This window comes from Carettochelys insculpta, chromosome 16 (genome assembly GCF_033958435.1).
Source record: "Carettochelys insculpta isolate YL-2023 chromosome 16, ASM3395843v1, whole genome shotgun sequence".
In the NCBI taxonomy this organism is placed as follows: domain Eukaryota; kingdom Metazoa; phylum Chordata; order Testudines; family Carettochelyidae; genus Carettochelys; species Carettochelys insculpta.
Genome location: NC_134152.1, coordinates 6,222,487 through 6,241,597, shown reverse-complemented (window position 1 = coordinate 6,241,597; position 19,111 = coordinate 6,222,487). Strand labels below are relative to the sequence as shown.

The 19,111-nt window shown below is 54.4% G+C and overlaps 1 protein-coding gene across 5 annotated transcripts in view; it reads right to left on the bottom strand.

Annotated features, from left to right (window-relative positions):
• Positions 1-19,111, bottom strand: part of SEC14L5 (SEC14 like lipid binding 5) — a 56,533-nt gene that overhangs the window by 18,309 nt on the left and 19,113 nt on the right. For 4 of the 5 annotated variants that reach the window (XM_075010676.1, XM_075010679.1, XM_075010674.1 and 1 more), the window contains 5 exons: positions 7,564-7,713; positions 7,293-7,424; positions 4,010-4,138; positions 2,816-3,035; positions 736-848 (listed from right to left, as the gene is read on the bottom strand). In XM_075010676.1, coding sequence (XP_074866777.1) covers positions 736-848; positions 2,816-3,035; positions 4,010-4,138; positions 7,293-7,424; positions 7,564-7,713 — 744 coding nt within the window. The remainder of the gene's footprint in view (positions 1-735; positions 849-2,815; positions 3,036-4,009; positions 4,139-7,292; positions 7,425-7,563; positions 7,714-19,111) is intronic. The other variant, XM_075010678.1, reaches the window with a different exon arrangement.

Below are 19,111 nucleotides of genomic sequence, written 5' to 3'. Positions count from 1 at the left end.
GCTGTCACCAGCAGATTCTGTTACAGATGCAACAAGCTGGACTGTGAAGGAAAGCAAGACCCCTTGTTAAATACAACAAGGGGTTGACTTAAACTGTAGAGAAATCATCCATTTTTCACAGGTTGGTCACGGCCTAAGCAGAATATTTTGGAGCGGTGTTAACACACCGGCAAAACTTGCTGTTTATGCTGCGACTACCTCGCAAAAAACGTGTGCTTTCTCTGCCAGCTTTCTCAACTGACCCAAAAGGGGGCTGCAAGCTCATTAGGAGATCAGAGAGTTGCCAACCCTCTTCCACTGCTGCTGGAGGTACTGTCTAAAGCTAAGCAGCAGGAGAGCAGCAGCTGCTGCTTGGACACCCAGCTCTGAAGCCAGCAGCAGCAGAGAAGTAGGGGTGGCATGGTATTCCATGCTGCTGCTGGAAACAGCCGCGTGACTCACCTGAAGTGTAGCAGGAAATACGAGCCTTCAAACAGGGCTCCCCAATCAATTAAGCCTCAACACATGCGAGTGATTCACAATCCCATTTCATACACGGGGAAACCCAAGCACAGAGCAGTTGTTTGGCCCAGTTCGCAATGCCAATCAGTAGCAGAGCTTGGATTAGAACCCAGGGATGCCTGGATCCCAGTTACATGATCAGGTCACTGAGCAAAACTGCCACCAATGGCCATCAGTTCCCGGGAGAGCACCCTCCTTGCTTCCGCCCAGGGAGTTCTGCCTCGAACTGCCTACCTTGCCTTTGTGCATTTCTTGCAGCCACTGACGGAGTCGGATCAGGCAGCTTTCCTGCATTGGCGTGAGCTGCCCCAGGTACCGTTCAATGTAATCGGCATCCAGTTTGTCAGCTGGTGAGGGAAGAAAACAGCAGCTCAGGGGAGAAGTCACCCTGGTGGGAGTGGAGAACGAGGAATTGTGCAGTTGTTTCCATGCACTAGAGAACGCATGCAATTTCCACTGGGAATTTTCAAACTCTCTAGGGCTCATCCATCAACAATCTGCCTCGCTTCTGTCTGAGATGCAGCTCGAGGAGTCCAGGGGAGATATTTTAGTAGCCGTTAAGGCTTGTCGATACTTACCAGGAGATTGACCTGGTCAGGGTTGATCTTCCAGAGTTCGATTTCATGTGCCTGGTAGCGACGTGTGAAGTCAAACTATCTGGAGTTGGCATTTGACCCCTGTACTCCTCGATATTGCAAGGAGTACGGGAGGTCAATGGGAGAAACTCTCCCGTCCACCTCCCTCAGTGAGGACAGCCAGGTAAGTTGATTCTAGCTATGCAACTCCCATAGCTAGCATTGCACGTCTGCAATCGACTTACCTGCCTAGTATAGACCAAGCGTTAAATTCTGCCTGTCTAGGGCACCACCACTGGGTCACCCACCCCACACACAATGGTGCCATCTAATTCCAGCCTCCAGCCCGAAGCTGCCCTGGACTCCGGTTGGTGTTTTCAAAGGAAAACAGGCACTTAACTCACTGGATTTCAATGAGACCTGGGTACCTACCTACCTACGTTGGTCTCTCTTGAAATTCCACCCACTATATTCCTACAGCAAGCCCGGAGCGTGGCCGGTCTGAATGCTGCTGAAACGTTATTCCGTGGATGGCCACCAGGTGGAAAGAGCGAGTAACTTTAGTTGCTCCTTTCAGTCTGCAGGGTGACCTTTGCCTGGAGGATTGCCCTGTTTGACTAGGGCAGCACAGAGTTTCTCTAGAGCTACGAGACAAAGGACAAGGGGACCGGGTCTGCCAGTGGGTGGAGTGAAGGCAGATGTGCAGCTGGACGTGTGTGTTTGGAGAACGTGGTACCAAGGGGAAGGCGTCACAGGCCAGCAGCTGTGTGGAAGGCACGTGAAGAGAGAAGGCTCCCTGCTGGGCTAGCTCTGCATCAGGCAGGATAATTCCGACCCTGGACACAATAGGCTACAGTATCACACAGTGGGTACCACATGCCTAGCGGACACCCCTCAGTCCCGCAGGAGAGATTAGCCTCCCCAGCTTAACCCTAACCCCCACTGCAAATGATACATGCTGACACTGTGAGTGCTTCGGGGCTGGAGCACCCATGGAAAAAATAGTGGGTGCTCAACATCCACCAGCCACAGCTAATCAAGGTGCCCCACCAAACATCTCATCGGGTGTGGGGCAGGGCTGAGCTGTGAAAGGGGGGCCTCTGGGAGGCGGTGGAGTGGGGGCTGAACAGTCCCAGGGAAAATGAACAAGTCAGAGCCTATGCTGCAGATCCAGGCCCGCTGGGGTGTGGCACATCACGGAATGGAAAAAGAGGGCAGCTGGAAGAGTCACACAGAGGTGGCAGAAGGGAAAACAATAATCCCAGCTCGCTACTAAATTCTCCACTTCTCTATCACCTTTCATCTCAAAGCACTTCGCCAATGTTAACTGCCTGCCAGCTTCCTGCGTGGGTGGGTAATGGTTTGCCCCACTTTACAGATGGGTAGATTAAGGCACAGAGAAGCCACATGACTGTGAGCAGGCAGGACCAGAACCCAGGAGTCCCAGATCTGTTTCTTGCTCTAGCTGCACTAATAGAGGAACTGTTCTCAAAGTGTCTGGAGCTATCGCCCCAATAACATGGAATCCTGGATTAAAACTCCTACTTCTGGAGTTGTCACTGCCATGGTGCAATGACCTCCCACTCCCTTCTGCTCAGGCAGACACTTTCACACCGGGCTGGGCTTTCTCTTAGAACAGGCCGCATACGCTTCAAGAGTTAAATGGCAGAATCATCTCAACGAGAGACCCAGAACGTCTTAATGCTGCCAACCTGTACCACTGCCTAGGGATTACGTACCATCAGGACTAGCCAGCTCTGCTGCAGGGCAGGAGCCGCCAGGCTGCTCTTTGGTAGCTCCAGGTGTGCAGAACTCTGCTGGCACAGTACCAGGATCACATCCCACAGGTGGGGCCCTCTTGTCCTTCTGGCTACTCACTGGTGGAGGCGTCCAACGGGGGACGAAGGTGATGCCCTGAGAGATCAGCTCCTTTAGGTAATGCTCAATCACTTCCTTCCCCTGGAAGGGAAAACTTGCATTAGAAACAACCATCACCTGGCGAAGGGTCTCCAGTGCTCAGACAGATCAGCGTCCCAGCTCTGAGGAGGACAGGGGAGTCTCCCTAGCCAGGGAAAAAGGAGCTCAGTCCCGTGTTTTACGCCCTCATGACCAAGACAGGAGGGAACCGAATGGACCGACTGCAATGGCATGTGGGGAGCATTTTACTTGGGGCGCAGAAGGCATCCTCTGGAGATGAGAGATGTGCTGTTCACTCAGGGGAGCTCAAGAGCTGATTTGGGTCCAGGGAAGAGAGAAAACAGGGTCAAGTCAGCCCCATACATCTCACCTGTTGGCTCTGCTGCTCCCTGAGCCCCCCAACCCTGGGAAAAAGCCATCAAATCAAACTAACGTCTCCCTCGGGACAGCCCAACACAACTGCCCAGATCCCCTCAGAGCAGCGTCTTTAAAGAAAGGAACCTGGCACTCTCAGGGCCTGGCCTTCCTGTGTGTGTGGGGTCCAGAAGGTGGCTTTCTGTATGGGGACACTGGTCAGAGGGACTTCAAGGAGCCTGGACCGCACATTGAACGCAGCCCTCACCCAGAGTAATTCCCCTCCAAACTCTGCTGAGGGAGACCCAAGTGAACAGATTGCTTTCCGTGTTGGAGACGGGCTTAATCTCTGCTCCCCGCCACAGAGACCCAGGGGAGGGCCCAGCTGCTCCTCAGAGCTGAGCTCTCTCTCTCTACGGAGGATGAAACTCAGGCAACGACAAGGCTCAGGGATCTATTAGCAGCAATGGCACAGAACCGCAATCTCCTGCCCCTCCCTGTTCCCTGGAGCTACCTGTTTGAGAACGTTGCAGCACATGACCCTTCACGCTCACTGCCATGGCAACCCGGGACCCCAGCAGCCATTTCACCTCCCCAGTTCTACTGGGCTGGAGTCTCTCAAGCTGCACGCACTGGAAGGCGGGAAAAGCCACAGCGCTCACCCGTTTGATGTTGGCAGTGTACTGCTTCATGGCGATTTTCTCCACGGTGCTTTCAAAGCCAAAGAACGATTTGATGTCAAGAGACGCAGACTGTTCAAAGCACGTCCACTCTTCGTTCTCAGGGTGAACCTAAACTCAGACAGAGACAGGCCCGGCGTCACCCAACACGGAGCAGACCAGGGCTGCTGGCCTTCCAGCCAGGCAGTAACATGGCAGTTTACTCTCCCAGGCTGAAGACCAGGGGGCTTCCTGCAGGCCGGAGGTCCGTCAGCACTCGGTGGTTCGATTATTCCTGGCCACTTGCAGGACATCTGACAGCAGCGTAAGATGCATCGAGAGCCCCGTGGCTGGCAGGGCTGGATTCGCTCCCACCACAGGAAATCTAGGCCAAAGCCACCTCTGCTGCTTGGCTCCTCAGATGGGAATGGGAGGAGCAGAAGGAGCATTTTAGCTGCCCAGCTTGTTTCACCACGACCCTGGTGCTAGATACCATATGTATGAGGCAAACCTGCAGTTTCTGGCTCAGCTGCTCCTCCAGCAGAGCCCGCGGTGCCTTCGGGTGTTGGCAGCAGCCGGGTCCTAGCACAGTCTGGGTCCCTTGAGCCTGCAGCTCCTCCATTTCCCCAAGCTGGTCAGAGCTGCCAATCAGTCTGCGGAACAGCCCTGCCCGGCCAGAAACGCGCCTGCTGCCTCGGAGTAACTGACTCTCCAGCCTGCTCTTGGTCCTGTTCCTGCCAGCTCCAGCCTTGCCTGAGCCTCATTCCGGTCTTGGCCTTGCACCACCCAGGCCTCTCCTCCGCCCCTGGACTGGCCCACTCCAGCCTGGATTCCACCCCATGGCTCTCAGACCGACTACCCAGCTTCTTCTTGGAGGCCAGCTCCAGCACCGACCTGGCTCGTCCTGGACCTGGGCTCAGTCCCAGCACTATCCCCAGCTCAGTCCTGACCCTGCATCTGGCTTCAACCTCTGCTTCAATTGTCAGGCCTGTTCATCAGGAGGCAGCAGACAAGGCTGTGTGAAGGAAAGGGGGAATTCTCCTCCCTCGCTGAACCGATGGGAAATGGCTCCCCAGAGATTAAATGACTCACCCAAGTCACCCCAGGAAGTCTGTGGCAGAGTTGGGAACTGACCTTAGGTCTCCTGTGTCTGTCACTGCCTTAACTGCAGGCCAGACTCACGAGGCAGCTCCCTGCCACTCCGTTCCTCAAGGATCCTGGACATGGTTAAACATCCTCCTTGCTCAGACCTCATCTCTCCCTCATCAAGGAGTGGGCCTTTCCTCTCATGACTTACTGTGGATTTCAGTCAGCATGCCGCGGTGTGCCACCAGAACTGTCCCATGAAATTTCGCCAGTTTCCCCTCGCTGTGGCTCTTTGTGGCAAGGCTGCCTGAGTCCCAGCTGGCACGGGCTTTGTCAATTTCCCCTCCCAGTGGCTCTTTCTGGAGCCTCAGAGAGGGGAAACGCCGACCCTGTGGAACACCATTCGCGCCAGAAGGCAGCTGAAATGCTGCGTCCGGCACCGAACAAGCTGATGGGGAGCCCGCCCCCCACTCCCTGCTGTGGCAAGGGGGAAGTGAGGGTGGGTGGAAGCCTGTGGGAGCAGGGACGGGGTTTAAATGCCATGTCCCGCTCCAATGGGCTGGCAGGGAAGGCGAGCTGCTTTTAGCAGTTACTCGTTTACTCAACATCTCTCGCATGGCGATGAGTAGATTTTAAAGAAATGTCTGCGTGCACCATTGAAGATGGTGTATTCTGCGGTGGGTTTGAAACACGCAGGCGTTTGATCCTTGTTTAGCTTGTATGTGCCACTGTGTTGCCAACCTCTCTAGTAAGACTGTAACCACAGTAAATGTAAGTAAATGCGACTTTTATGAGCAATCAATTCAGCTGAGAAGAGCAGGTGTGCCGTGGACCTGTTTGCCTCACTGACGTGAGCCGCGGGACTGAAAACGCTGGGAACCCCTGCTCTACCGTTAACAGTACAAACCACCACCCTCTCGGCACAGTGTGATCCGTCAGGAACATAGCGTCCCCCGAGGGAAAATAGAGGCAGCTCTGAAAGAAGGATGACTTTTCCCCAAGGAACATGGCTGAGGTTGGAACACGAGGAAAACCTGCCTCCTGCCCACGCCCACGATTAAGAGAAAACAGGAGGCAAGCAGGGAGGATAGAGACCAGTTCTTCCCTACCAGAAAGCATCCACATCTTGGAATCCCAGCAGTCACCCCTTCTGCGAGCGTGGTTCAGTAGACGGTGGCCAGAGAGAGCCCCCGTAACCTGAGACTGCACCACTGCTGGGTGGACCCTGCAGCATCTCCCCAAATCAGCTGCTGAGCGAGAGGCCCATGGGGACAGCAGAGAAAAAAGCTGGTTCATTATCATTTGCACGAGCACCACACCACGCAACTTCCCGAATGGTCCCGGTCCTGGGGGGCCAGTGAAAGCAGAGGGTTGGGAGGGGTTAGTTATTTGCTTTGCTAGAAGCAACCGCCATCGAAAGCTTCAAGAAGCCGCGCTAATGTACAACTGAAGACAGAGCAGGTAAGTAACATGAGCTGGACCTTTGTTTAGGAAGCCTGGGGAGGTATCGATGGCTTCCAGAAATACACACAGGGTTATTTTTAATGGGGGTTGAACCCCTGTGGCCCAGAGGCACCAATATGGCAGGTGGCCTCGACAAGACAAATGCCCTGGATGAGCTCCTCTTAGGCCACAGAGAAGCAGCATGAGAGCTTGGCCTAAATGATTGACACAGGTGCAATGTGGAAGCCCCAAGGGCAGGAAAAAAAGGTGACAGGGAAGCCAGGAACCACACTCACTTGGAAGCAGCATGAGAATTCAGCCACTGCTACCATCTCCCTTAACCCCACCCCAACCCACCCTCCATAACAAGTACTCCGGGCTCCTCCCTAAAGTGATACAATCAGCCAAGGCCAGACATTCCCATTAACTTCAAATCTAAGCGGCAAATCTCCAGCTCCACCTATCACTGCTCTCTGAGCTCACATCAGAACCTAATGCTCCAGCAAAGGCAAAGCAACTCCATCCTTCCAGATGAACTAGCTGCTGGGAGTCCCTTCAGGTGGTCATTGGTTTGAAGCCCACAGTCCAGGTCAAGGGGCTTCCAAGTCACGTTGGATTATGGCCCAATATCTAGAATCTCTTCCGAGATCCCTCCCTGTCTGGTAGCCCCAAGCAGAAGGATCCTGCCACGGTCCCTCAGCTGCTCTGGCTCATGGCCCAGTCAAGTGGAAGGCTGCTTAGGAAGGGAGGCACTTACCGAGTAGCTACACCTTTCAAGGACAACAACGCGATTGGCGAAGGTCTCGTTGCGAGCCTCGATGAGGAGCGTCCGTTCTTTCCAGTTCACGGTGTTTTTCTGGATGAAAAAAACGTACTCGACCCCGGCCATCTGAGAGAGGAGGCAGAACAAAATCAGATGGGACCTATCTGGAGATGCGGGAGCAGAGCCACCACGGCTCCAGCCTGCACTGCCCAAAGCCGCACACACAAGAGAGCCCCGAGGTGCCACGCGCACGCTGGACTCTCACCTTCTTCAGCAGCCGCGGAGCGTCCACGTTGAGCTTGCAGCTCCGTTCAACGATATGAACAGCTCCGTCGTCGCTCTTGGATTCCTGAAGGATCTCACTTCCCAGAAAGACAGGGATCTCTGGGCAGGTGGGGAAGCGTTTTTCATAAGCCTAGGAGATGCAGTAAAGGACAAGGCTACATCTACAGGGGTTCTGCTGCCACCACCAGAAATCCACCTCTCCAGGAGGTGCCAGCTAAGTCAACAGTGTCCACACCAGGCTTGTATCTGCTGAGCTCCAGCTCTTGGGAGAGTGTTATCTAACTTGATAGCACAGACTGTCCCCGAGCCTCAGGCTTCCGAGGCTGGCAGGCCACAGAGCTACAAAATCCCCTTCCTCTCAGAAAAGAGGATTTAAGCAGAGGGGTGAAGTTAGAGCTCAGTGCACATCAATCATTACTACAGCAGGGTTTGGCTAATGCCCCAGCAGGTTATGGAATCTGTGTCATGGGTGGTTGGAGAACAGGTTAGACAAACACCCTAACTCATCGGTCCTCCAGACAGTGGGGCAAACCCCACTAGGAGACACAGAGAAATATTCAGGGGATGTGGCTGGACAGGGGATGGACAGTCCCTGCTTCGTCCCCCGCCTGATCCCAGCCTGCCTTCAGTCTCTCTCCATCTCAGCCCACTGCTCCATTCCCCAGCTCTGCCATCTGCCCAGGTCCTTCTGCTGAGGAACCCTCCTCTGTGCGGTAATGGAGGAGAGAGGCACGGACAGGTCCATCGTTGGGCTGGGGGTAGGGGAAGGGCAACAGGAAAAACGTGGGCACCATTGGTCTGAGTAATACTTGGTCCTGCCTCAGTGTGGGGGACTGGAATAGATGACCTATGGAGGTTCCTTCCAGGCCTCCATTTGTGTGACTCTAATCCCCTGTTACCAAGCCGAGCATCTGTTTCAGAAGTTTCTCTCTCCTCCCTGAAGGGCAGACAAAATTTCCCCTTTGCACAAGGATTTTTCACAGTTGGGGGAAGGGGAGTTCAGGAGGAAGGGAAGGGGAGAACTGGAATCCTGAACATGAGAGGCCAGAACCTCAGGTTCTTTAAGTCAGCATGGACCTGGCACACTAATTCCACGATGGCATTAAATTAGAGATATCGCCGAGATAAGGAAACCATTTTAAAAATCATGGGGGGATGCTGTGCGTTACTGTATACACTCTCCCTAGCAATGCAAATTGTTCCCTCCTCTTCTCCTTTCTTCGGACAGTTTCTCTTCTGCCCCAACACCCATCCCACCCCCTGGCTGCCGTTTGCATTACCAACACTACTGGGAAAAGTTTAACATTCATGAGGTTGTTTTCACTGTGGCTGTGTATCTTTTAAACATATGCAATCGTTTCTATTCCTGTTCAGTTCTGGGAAGCCCTTGGAGGTCCTCTACTGAAAAAAGGCATTCATTGAAGAGAACGGATTAGTACACGTCGTAAAACCCATCTCCCCCACCTCCTAATTTTGCAAACGTTGCCCAAGTCAAGTTTGACACATGCATGAATCACATGCCATCACGGCCAGGCCTTGCTTCCTATGTATGAGACACTCTTTCCCCAAGCTAATCTGAAGCCCCCCCTGCCTTTCTGTCCATGTCTGAGTACATCCTAACAACCCCCTGCCATGGTGCTTACCGTGAATCAAGCTGATGTGCGCTCAAGTTGCTCACCTTCTCCTAACTTCTCTCCACTTGTCGGCCTATCTTTGGGGAGCAGATAATCCTGCTTGAGGGTTTTTTTGGTGCGAGGAGGGGAAGTGCCTAATATGGCAGCGGATGTTACTGTAAATAAATTATACTTAAACAGGCGGATGTGGAGGTGTAAGCCCCTTGTCTGACCTTGGCATGATTGTATCAGTTTAGGGAGGAGCTCTGAGTACTTATTGTGATGGGAGGTTGAGGTGAGACAGGGGGCTTAGAGCGCCACTGCGGAGACGCTGGGGCAGACAAACAGGATGTGGAAAGGGTTTGTCTTGCAGTCATCAGACTTCTTTGCTATTGGTTCAAATGGAAGCTGGACTCAGCTATACATGGGCTACTGGGTTAAATTGTCAGGAACTCCCCATCAGTATAGGGCATAGGTGATGGACTTGGACGACTTTCATGTCACGCAGAAGCACACGTCCCTTCGGCCACCAACCACGGAAGGGAGACAACACGAGCATCAATAAGAACGGCACACTGTGCCCAAGACAGCCTGCAAGCTCAGGACAATGCCATTGCAATTACCAAGCAATGACTTTCTCCGTACACACTCCTGTGATGCCAGGAATAGCACCGCCCTTAAAATAGCTCAGGCTTCTGAGAGCACATTCCAGCTCTCCCACTCCTGGGTCTCTGACTGGAATGGCAGCTATTGCAGGAGGGTGGCACACTCACATACCCAGAGCCCAAAGAGACGAACCCGAGTGGAATCCCAGCCCGCAAAGCTGAGTCATCCTTAACTCACCCTCGGCCTGTTATTACCAGGTTCAGCCTGTCACAGGGCCCCAAGCTGCGTCCTAGTCTCTGCAAATCTCCCCCACTATGCAAGGTCAGCCGCCAGAGCTGGTCTCTTCTGAGGAGAGGACTTCTTAAAGGCAAGTTAGATGCTTCCTGCAGCCATTGGCTAATCGCCAACAGTCTAATCCACTAATGGGCCATTCAGGCTCGCCGGCCAACGCCATCGTATTGCTCGAGCATCTAAACGTGCAGCAGGTTTGCAAGTCTTACTGGAACGTTCATGGGTGGCAGAGGGTGCTCCCAGGAATCCAGTTCCACGCTGCACTGGGGTCTGTGGTCACCGAGTGAGGCAGCATCCCTTAGGACCTGCTCCTCGAAGCCTGCTGTCGTCAGCGCACCTGCAGCCCACACCTCTCGCTGGCCCACGTCGTGGCACTCAGGCCACGTCCCCACTATGCGCTGGGGTCAGGGACCCCGCTTGGGGTCGATCTTCCGGGCACCTGGTGGAGACGTGCAAAATCGACCTATCAGGGTCCATAGGGAGGAAACGCTCCCGTCGACCTCCCTTGGCGAGGATAGCCAGGTAAGTCGATTGCAGATAAGTCAATTCCAGCTCCTGCCACAGCTAGAATTGCGTATCTGCAATCGACTTAACTTCCTAGTGTAGACCAAACCAGGGGCCACTTAGAAGGAGAAAGAACAGGTCCCCTCTACAGCCGTAACTGAGAGGCACCTGTTACTCAGCTCCAGAGGTAGAAGCTCAGGGACTGGGGTCCCAGGCTCAGGGCTGCTTGTCGGCAGTACACACCAATCTCCCTCACAGGAGAGGAAGGCAGGTTAACAATCCCTGCTTCTCCCTCACCTTCCTTCAGAGTCATGACTTTCCCTATGCTAAGAACAGGGGTTTCGCCCTCTTGTCACCGAGCAGTCAGGCAAGAGCTACTTCAAGCAATGCAGCCCAGCCCTCCCTAAGCATCAGAGTCTCAGCACTGGGGCAATGAAAGCTGTAAGCTACTCTGTGAGCCACCAGGATGCAGTATGACTTGGCAGCCACTCACGTGTGACTTGCATAACTCATTACGCGTGGTGTTAATACTCCTGCAAAGACACCAAAAAACCTAGTAGGACTTCACACCTCCCCAGACCATGGCCACAAAGGGACAGAAACCAGCATGGCAGCTAGAAAGTGACCCAGAGGGCTGGCAAGGAGAGATGCTACACTGCCTTGAGGCTGGAACTGACATGGTTCAAAACCCTGGCTGAAAATTGCAACTACTGTCTGAATAGCAGCAGGTCCATTTCCTCCTGCCTCTAGAAGTGTCACCCCCCACAAACGCTCCCTGGCCCCTATGGCTCTGCTCACTCAAGTCACATTTTGCCCCACATCCCTTCAGCAGCTAGCTCGAGATAGGGAAATCAAAACTCCACCCAGCCTTAGTTCAAGGTGAGCAAGGAGGTTGCCTTGGGCCCCACGCTCCAATTGACTATTGCAGCGGTTCCAATCTCTTCCAGACGGGGACCCATTCTGACAATTCAGGAAGACTCGATGACCCAAGACAATTCAAAACTGGGGTCGGGGGTGGAGATCAGTGAGGTAACTAGCTAATTTTGCACCTGAGGCAAGAATGTAAAATGCGCCTTCTCACGTTTATATATTCATAGTAGTTATTTCATAGAAAAAGGGAAAATACGTTAATAATAAAATAATACTACATTTATTATAATTATTATTTTATTGTTAGAGTCGATCTGAGTTGTGGGGGTGGGATACCCTCATCCCCAAACTGCTTCCCCCGCCACCGCTCCCCCAGCTTAAACCCCACACTCGGAGGCTAGAGGAGCTGGGCGAGTCAGTCACAAGGGGGGCTGGGGGAGATACAAACAAAAATGAGAACTGACAAATCAACTACACAAAACAGAAGGGGGGCAAAAAAAGAGGGAAAGGAAGAGTGGGGGTGAAAATTATTTACGGCAGGAGTCTACTGAGTGGCTTGCCTGGGATGGATGGGAATATCAAGAGGTGGAGAAGCTGTCTTTGTAATGCGTAATTGCTTCTCTATTGACAGAGATAGCTGCTTGATGTGGTGGCGTTAAGGAGCTGTAAATGGCTTCTTTAAGGGCCACTTGCAACTCCGAGGAGCTGCTGACGACCCTTAACAAATCTAATCGCCACCCAGGTTGGGAATCCCTGGACTGGCTCGATCCTGCTGTCAGCATGCTGCTTTGGATCCTACCCACTGGGGCTGTGGGCTGGCTCTGTTCACCGTTGGACTGACGAACCTGTGGACCTGGCTGCCTGAAGCCTCATGACAGATGAGCAGGGACTGACCTGGTCTAGCCATCAGAGGCAGCACAGGTGTGCTTTGTGCGGGCCAATCACTAGATAAGTTCAAACCCTTGCGAACACCAACAGAATTTGCTGCTCCCTTGGGTTTTGCTGATGGCTTTTGGCTTAAAATAAAGAGGGACTATGGAAAAATAACAGCTAGACCTCAACACTTGCTCCACGCTCCCATGCTGGTACCTGCCGCCGGCTTGACAGAGCCGCTCTAACGAACTAGCCTTACGGAGCAAGATTAAATTGAGTAAATACAAATGCAAAGAACGGCACGTAGGAAGGAAAATTCAGAAGCTCACATACAAATGGGGAATAACCGGGTAAGCAACAGTACTGTTAAAAGGATCTGGGGATTACAACGGATCACAAATTGAACGAGGGCTAACGAAGTCAGGCAATCACAAGAAAAGGCGACTAGTCTGAGTTGTATTGGCAGGAAAGTCATATGCAAGGCATGGGACGTAACTGTCCCACTTCACTTGGCCCTGGTGAGGTCACAGCTGGAGTATTGAGTCCAGCTGGATGTGGACAGGTCTGGGAGAGACCAGAGACCAGCAACAGAAATGATTAAATGTTTAACCAGCCCGAGCTTTGAGGAAGGATTAAAATCTGGGTTTGTTTGGTCTTGAGGAAAGACGACTGATGGGAGACCTGGTCACAGTCCTGAGACATGGCAAGGGCTGTCATATAGAGGAGAGAGATCAACTGTTCTCTGTGTCCACAGAAGACAGGAGAAGTAGTTATTGGCTTAACCTGCAGCAAGGGAGACATGAGTTTTTCTCTAACCTCAGTGTAATAGCTGTGCTCCGAAATAGGGGTCTGTCACGGAGTGTGGGGATCACCAGGCCCTGCGCTCCTCCTGCAGTCAGATGTGACTCTCATTCAGCAGGGAGAACAGAAGGTTTATTACTCAACGGGGACACAGCGTAGAACAGACTTGTCAGCACAGAAATCAGAAGCCATCAGTACAATGCACTATAGGGAGAGGGGACCCAGTGGAGGGAGGGGGTCCCTGGGCTTCCTTTGTCCCTCTCCAGCCAGACGAGACTGCCTGCCTCCCAACTGCCCAGTTGCAATTCAAACCAGACAGGCCCTTCCTCCCTCCTTTGCCTTGTTTCCTGGGGAAGAAAGGTGATGCCTGGTGGCCGAGGTTACAGGGAGCAGGAACTCCCATTACCCACAAGGGAGAAGCCATCACACCGAACCTCCCATTACCACGATGCACTGATGTGCTGCTTAGGGAAACTGAGGCAACCACACAGGGTTATGAAAGGGCATCAGGAAACACATGCAACCTACCCAGGGGACTAAAATCCTCACCCCCCTGCGCACTTCGTCACCGCTTCCAAGGGAAAGCACAGAAGCCCCACCACTGGGGGGGTTTTAGAACAGGTCGGACAAACACCTGTCAGGTTAATGTGTACACAGCCCTGCCTCAGCAAGGGGAAAGGGGCAGACTAGGTGGCCTCCCAAGGTCCATTCCAGCCCCACATTTCTCGAGCACTTTACTCACAGACGTGCAAAGGAAGTGAGTTTAATTCTCCTGAGTACACCAGCCTCCCCCCCTCGCTAGTGTCACAAAAACCCTTCATTCTTCATCCCCTGCTGTTACATTTGCTTGTATTTCCCACTACCGCTGCTGCCGCTAGCTGCAGCTCTGCTGACAGCAGTGCTGGGCAGGACTCCCGCCAGCCACAGAACCTAAGCACGTAGTTGTCTACCCCTGCTCAGCTCAGCTCAAACCTCCGCTGCTTAGAACGCTGACGGCCACCGGCAAGTCCACACTGGTTCTGTTGCAGTTCTAGTACCTTAGGCCGGACTTGGCAACCACTGTAGACATCTGTCAGGGGTAGCGGGTCCAGGTGCAGCATAGAGAAAGCGCCTTCAGCTAACTGTGACGTGAGATTACCTACTCGGCTAATTGGGCGTATTCAGAGGCCGGCATTGCCAAGGCGGCTGCTGCAGCTGTCCAGATCAGCAGCTCAGGGATTCTTCTCCTGATCTGTAGTAAGTCAGCCCTGAAAAGGGAGAGTAGCTGGAGGTGGCAGCCAGCGTTCCGTGTTTTTTTCCATCCGTGGGCAGAATAAATTTTGTGAAGTGCACCGAGGCATGTGCGGCTGTTCACCACCAACAGAAACACACGATCCCAACTGTGGGTGGCGGTGGGGCTCTGCTAATCAGCTGGGCAGCAGCCGACTCTCTCCTGGGCAGGCACCCAAGTGCTCAGCTTCCAGGGAACACCAGTGGCCGTTTCACAGCGCGGGGCCCGGATGGCAGCCTGGAGCGCTGGCAGGTTCCGGCTGGAGGCGAGCCAAGCTGTGATGGAGAGGCGCTTTGCTCAGCATTTGTCCCAGGTGTGTCACTCTGGAAGGAGAGGGGCGGAGGCAGGAGGACTGAATTTATATGCATTTGATTCTGCGCCAGCAGCCCTGAAAGGAACTGTGCAGGCCCAGGACTAGCGAGGCACTCGGCCCTGATGCCAAGGGGCTTGTTCCTGGGAGAAACACGCTCAGGGAAGGATCACTGCAGCAGGGGCAAGCACAGGCCAGTTAACTTGTTCTAGACCCTTGGCTGGTAACATGAAGTCCCGAGCGGGGTCGTTTGCTGGGCTGGTTCCCGTTCTGCACTGTACATTCGATGGAGGAACAGGAAGAAGCGGCAGCCGCTGGTTGAGGGCCAAACTCCTTCTCCTGTCCCCCTTGGCAGCTGCAATTGCTGCCTATCGGAGGAGAAGCGGGCTGGTGGGCTTCGCTGCTGCGGAAAAGCTCAGGCTCCCGCCTTACATTGGCTTTGCAGCACAGCCCTGGGTCTCTCTCCAGTGCTGAAAGGACAAGCGGGCAGCCCAGGCCGTCCGTAGTGGTTTAGGGATGCACCCAGCACGCTGTGGCACAGCTGTCCATGGCCCCTCCCCTGACCCAGAGGCTGCTGCTGCAGCGACCGACTGTATATTGAGCGTTCTTGTCAGGCTCTAAATATTAGCATTTCAAGCAGATCTAGAGAGGTGGTTCTTCCTCTTTGTTCAGCATGGGCGAGGCCACATCTGGAGTCCTGTGTCCAGTTTTGGGCCCACCAGTATAGAAAGGAGGTGGATGTGCTGGAGCAGGTTCAGCAGAGGGCAACAAAAATGATCAAGGGGCTGGAGCACAAGACCTATGAGGAGAGGCCGAGGGATCTGGGCTTGTTTAGTTTGCAGAAGAGAAGACTCAGGGGTGATTTAATAGCAGCCTTCAACTTCCTGAAGGGGAGCTCTAAAGAGGATGGAGAGCAACTGTTCTCAGTGGTGAGAGATGGCAGAACAAGGAGCAATGGCCTGAAGTTACAGAGGGAGAGGTGTAGGTTGGATATTAGAAAAAACTACTTCCCTGGGAGGGTGGCGAAGCACTGGAATACGTTGCCTAGAGAGGTGGTGGATTCTCCATCCCTGGAGGCTTTTAAGTGCTGCCTTGGCAGAGTCATGGCTGGGATGACTTGGTTGGGGTTGATCCTGCTTGGGGCAGGGGGCTGGACTCGACCTCCTGAGGTCCCTTCCAGCTCTGTGATTCTATGACTAGCCCAGAGCTTGCGGCTGACCTGTAGAAGAGGGATCCTTCCTCAACCCAGGAGCCAAAGCTTAGTTAGATGTGTGTTTGGGCTGTTATCTTAGCAACTCCATGGGGGCTGTGTGGTGCCTTCCGACAGGAAGCAGTGACTTAGCAGCAGCAGCACAGCCTGAGCGGGTGCTGTCTGTAAGCTTGGAGCTACTGGAGTAACCTCCTCCCGCGTCGGGCAGGGGAAGACAGAGCTGTAGTGGATTATGCCCCCTCCTGGCATCAGAGCCGCACTCAAACTAAGGAAGCAACTTCGGTGTGGCTTTCGTAGCAACAGCCCCATTCCCGCCCCGCTGAAGAGTCATTGTTTAGACCGAATTTGACTTGATCTTTAGGCTTTGTGAAAATGAGCTTTGCTCACACCTGGAGCTGGGGTCACACTGGTGTCAGCAGTGCCACAGAGCCAGGCCCATGCTCAGAAGGGGCCCTGTCCCTCTCTGCTTGCACTGTGCTCAGAAACCCTGCCAGCCCAGTGGCTCCTCCCTTGCCCACGGCCACCCACCCTTGCTCCTCTCAGCCTGCCCAGTGGCCAGCCAAAGGCTCCTTTCCACCCTCTGGCTTCGCTCTGCTGGCCAGAGCCCAGTGCACCCTCTCCACCCTCCCACCTATCTCCCTGGCCCTGAGCTACCTGGGACAGGTACAAAGCCTGGCCTGTCTCAGCCACTTGGGGGGCAGGACAGTGGGGCAGGGAGACCTGCTGAAGCAGGCATAGGCCTGGCTGACTGTGCCACTCCTGAAGGCCAGAGGGATTCCCCGCTCTGGGACCAACCCCGCTGCAGCAGCAGCTCTGCTCAGCAGCCACAGCTGCCTCCTGGAGGGCCGCTAAGTGCAGCTGGAAAGCCGGGGCTGGAGGGGTGGGTCTCTGAAGTGGACAGGAAGATCTGGGTGTGTTGGGCAAAGGGGCTCAGTGTGGGGTGTGCTGGGCATAGTGAGTCCATAGGGAATCAGGTGTGTTCGTGTGTGGGGTGGCAGAGATGCAGGATGGGGCTGGGGGTGTGCTGGCGGCACAGGGCCACGCAGACCATTGTGCAGCTGGCAACGGCTAGTTTGCAACAAGTGCACTCGTAATGGGCTGGGTGGAGCAGGACTGCCCTTGCTTTGCCCGGCTGGCCCCTCACTCTGGGGACTCACCAGCCCACAGTGCACTCCATGGCTCCCAGAAAGGCCCACAAAAGTTAATCTGGCCCTGCTCCAGCCTAAGAAAAACACCGTCTTGGCTTTGACACTCCCCAAGAAGGAGCGTGAAAAAACTCTGCCCCTGCGGCACCGCGGAACGTACAACCTCAGGAGAGCCTGAAAGCAACACTGCCTCGCCCCTGGGCCGCTAAGCAAAACGAAACGGGCTCACGTTACTTCACGCCTTCAGGAGCTGGCAGAGCAGCCAGGATGCAGCAGCTAGGCCCTGCCAGAGCTCCACGCAAGGTGAAGTATCACTCAACTGACTCCCTCTAAAATGATGAGCTCCAAGCCGCCATACAGGTCACCGGCTCAGCGCCGGTTTGGTTTTTCCAACCGCTTAAAGTGACGGCGCCTCTTTGATGGAATGCCCTCTTCATTCCCACAGGTGCGTCGGGCGGTGGGGGAGGCAGCCTGGGACGGGAGAAAAAGCAGGTGGGCGGGGGCATCCCGAGAGTGCTGCTCTCTTGTGTTGCCCACACTCTCCCTCGGCAGGGCCGGGATCTTTGCTGGAAGCAGTGGCTTAATTCTCACTGCAGAGCTCCAGCCACCGCTGCTGCTACTTCGGCCATGTGAACGCTGGTTACACTGGGACACCCTTGGGGAACTGGGAGAGAAGATGCCACCCAAAGGCCATTTCTCCCAGCTAAAGGGAGTCATACCCTCTATAAACCTCATGATCCCTCTGAATGAGAGCCCCAAGTAGCCTCTCCCCCTCCCTCCATCTCCTCCACCCAGCCCTTGCAGGGGATAAAAGGTGTACGTGACCTAATACAACCCCCCACCCCTGTCCCCTTGCTGCGGGATAAGGGAGCAGACAAACCACTCCTGCACGCTCCACGGAACAGGAGCGCGTGCAAAGATCAGGTGCCTGGAGCACATCTCCTCCGGTGTCCCTCCCTAGCCCTTCAGATAAGCGACCTTGAAGCAGATTACACAACAGATGTGCTGCAGGAGACCAGGCGTGGATATTTCTGCCCGCAACAGCACAGACACCCACACACCAAATCACAGCAAGAACTAAAACACCTCGTCAGCGCAACTCAGCCGCAGACGGGCTGACGTTTCAGCCCAGAACCTGCCGCGTCCCGAGTGCTTCCTGCAGCGCTCAGAACTAGGTTATCCAGCCTCGTACGAGAATAGCCTCGACGGGAACATTATCCTCTTGGCTCCCGAAGGGAAACTGAAGGGGATTATACAGTAAAGTCAGCCCGGTGTTGCATAACCGTTCCCAGGACAGAAGCTCTGTGTGCCAGTCACTTCTCTGAGGTTACAGAGAGACTTCATGAATTCCCCGTTAGAGTATTGTGGCAGTGACTCATTGGATCTCGCATGCTAGAAGACGGAGCCTTCAGTAGGCTGGGCGAAGAGAGGGTAGGCACCAGCCTTCATGCTAGTTCTCTGCCTACGCTGCCTCAGAGCCATGCTGAAGAATCACACGCCCACCATTTGCAGCAGAGAACTAGTGGATGGGCTCAGGGGAACTGTGCCTGCTCCCGGTGGCCGAATCCTGCTCCTGAGCAGTTCTGAGGGTACGTGGCGCTCCTGGTGAAGCTTTCTGGAGCCAGTGGCATGGAGGAGAGGTGCTGTGTTAGAACAAGGCCCAAGCACGCATATCAAGATGGGAGAAAATGGAGGACAACACACTGAGCACGGAACCCACTTAGGGGTCTCGCAAGCACGTAAAAGCCACCTGCATCAGGAAGTCTCATCTTAGGGCCAACTAACAGCACCAGCTGACACCACGTCAAAACACAAGGGGGGGGTGTGTCTCGTCCCATGCACCTCGTGCGAGTTACCAGGATCTTTCAAAGGTTGTGTTCTCGCACAACACACTCCCCCGGGGGGAGGAGCCTCGGAGGGGAGGGGAAGGATGACCGCGAGCGTGGAGCTGAAGAGCGCCAAAGCACCATTACCAGCCCAGGAGACGAGGGGCGCTGCATTGTTCTTCCGTAGCCACGTCCGGCCGGTGGGGGCA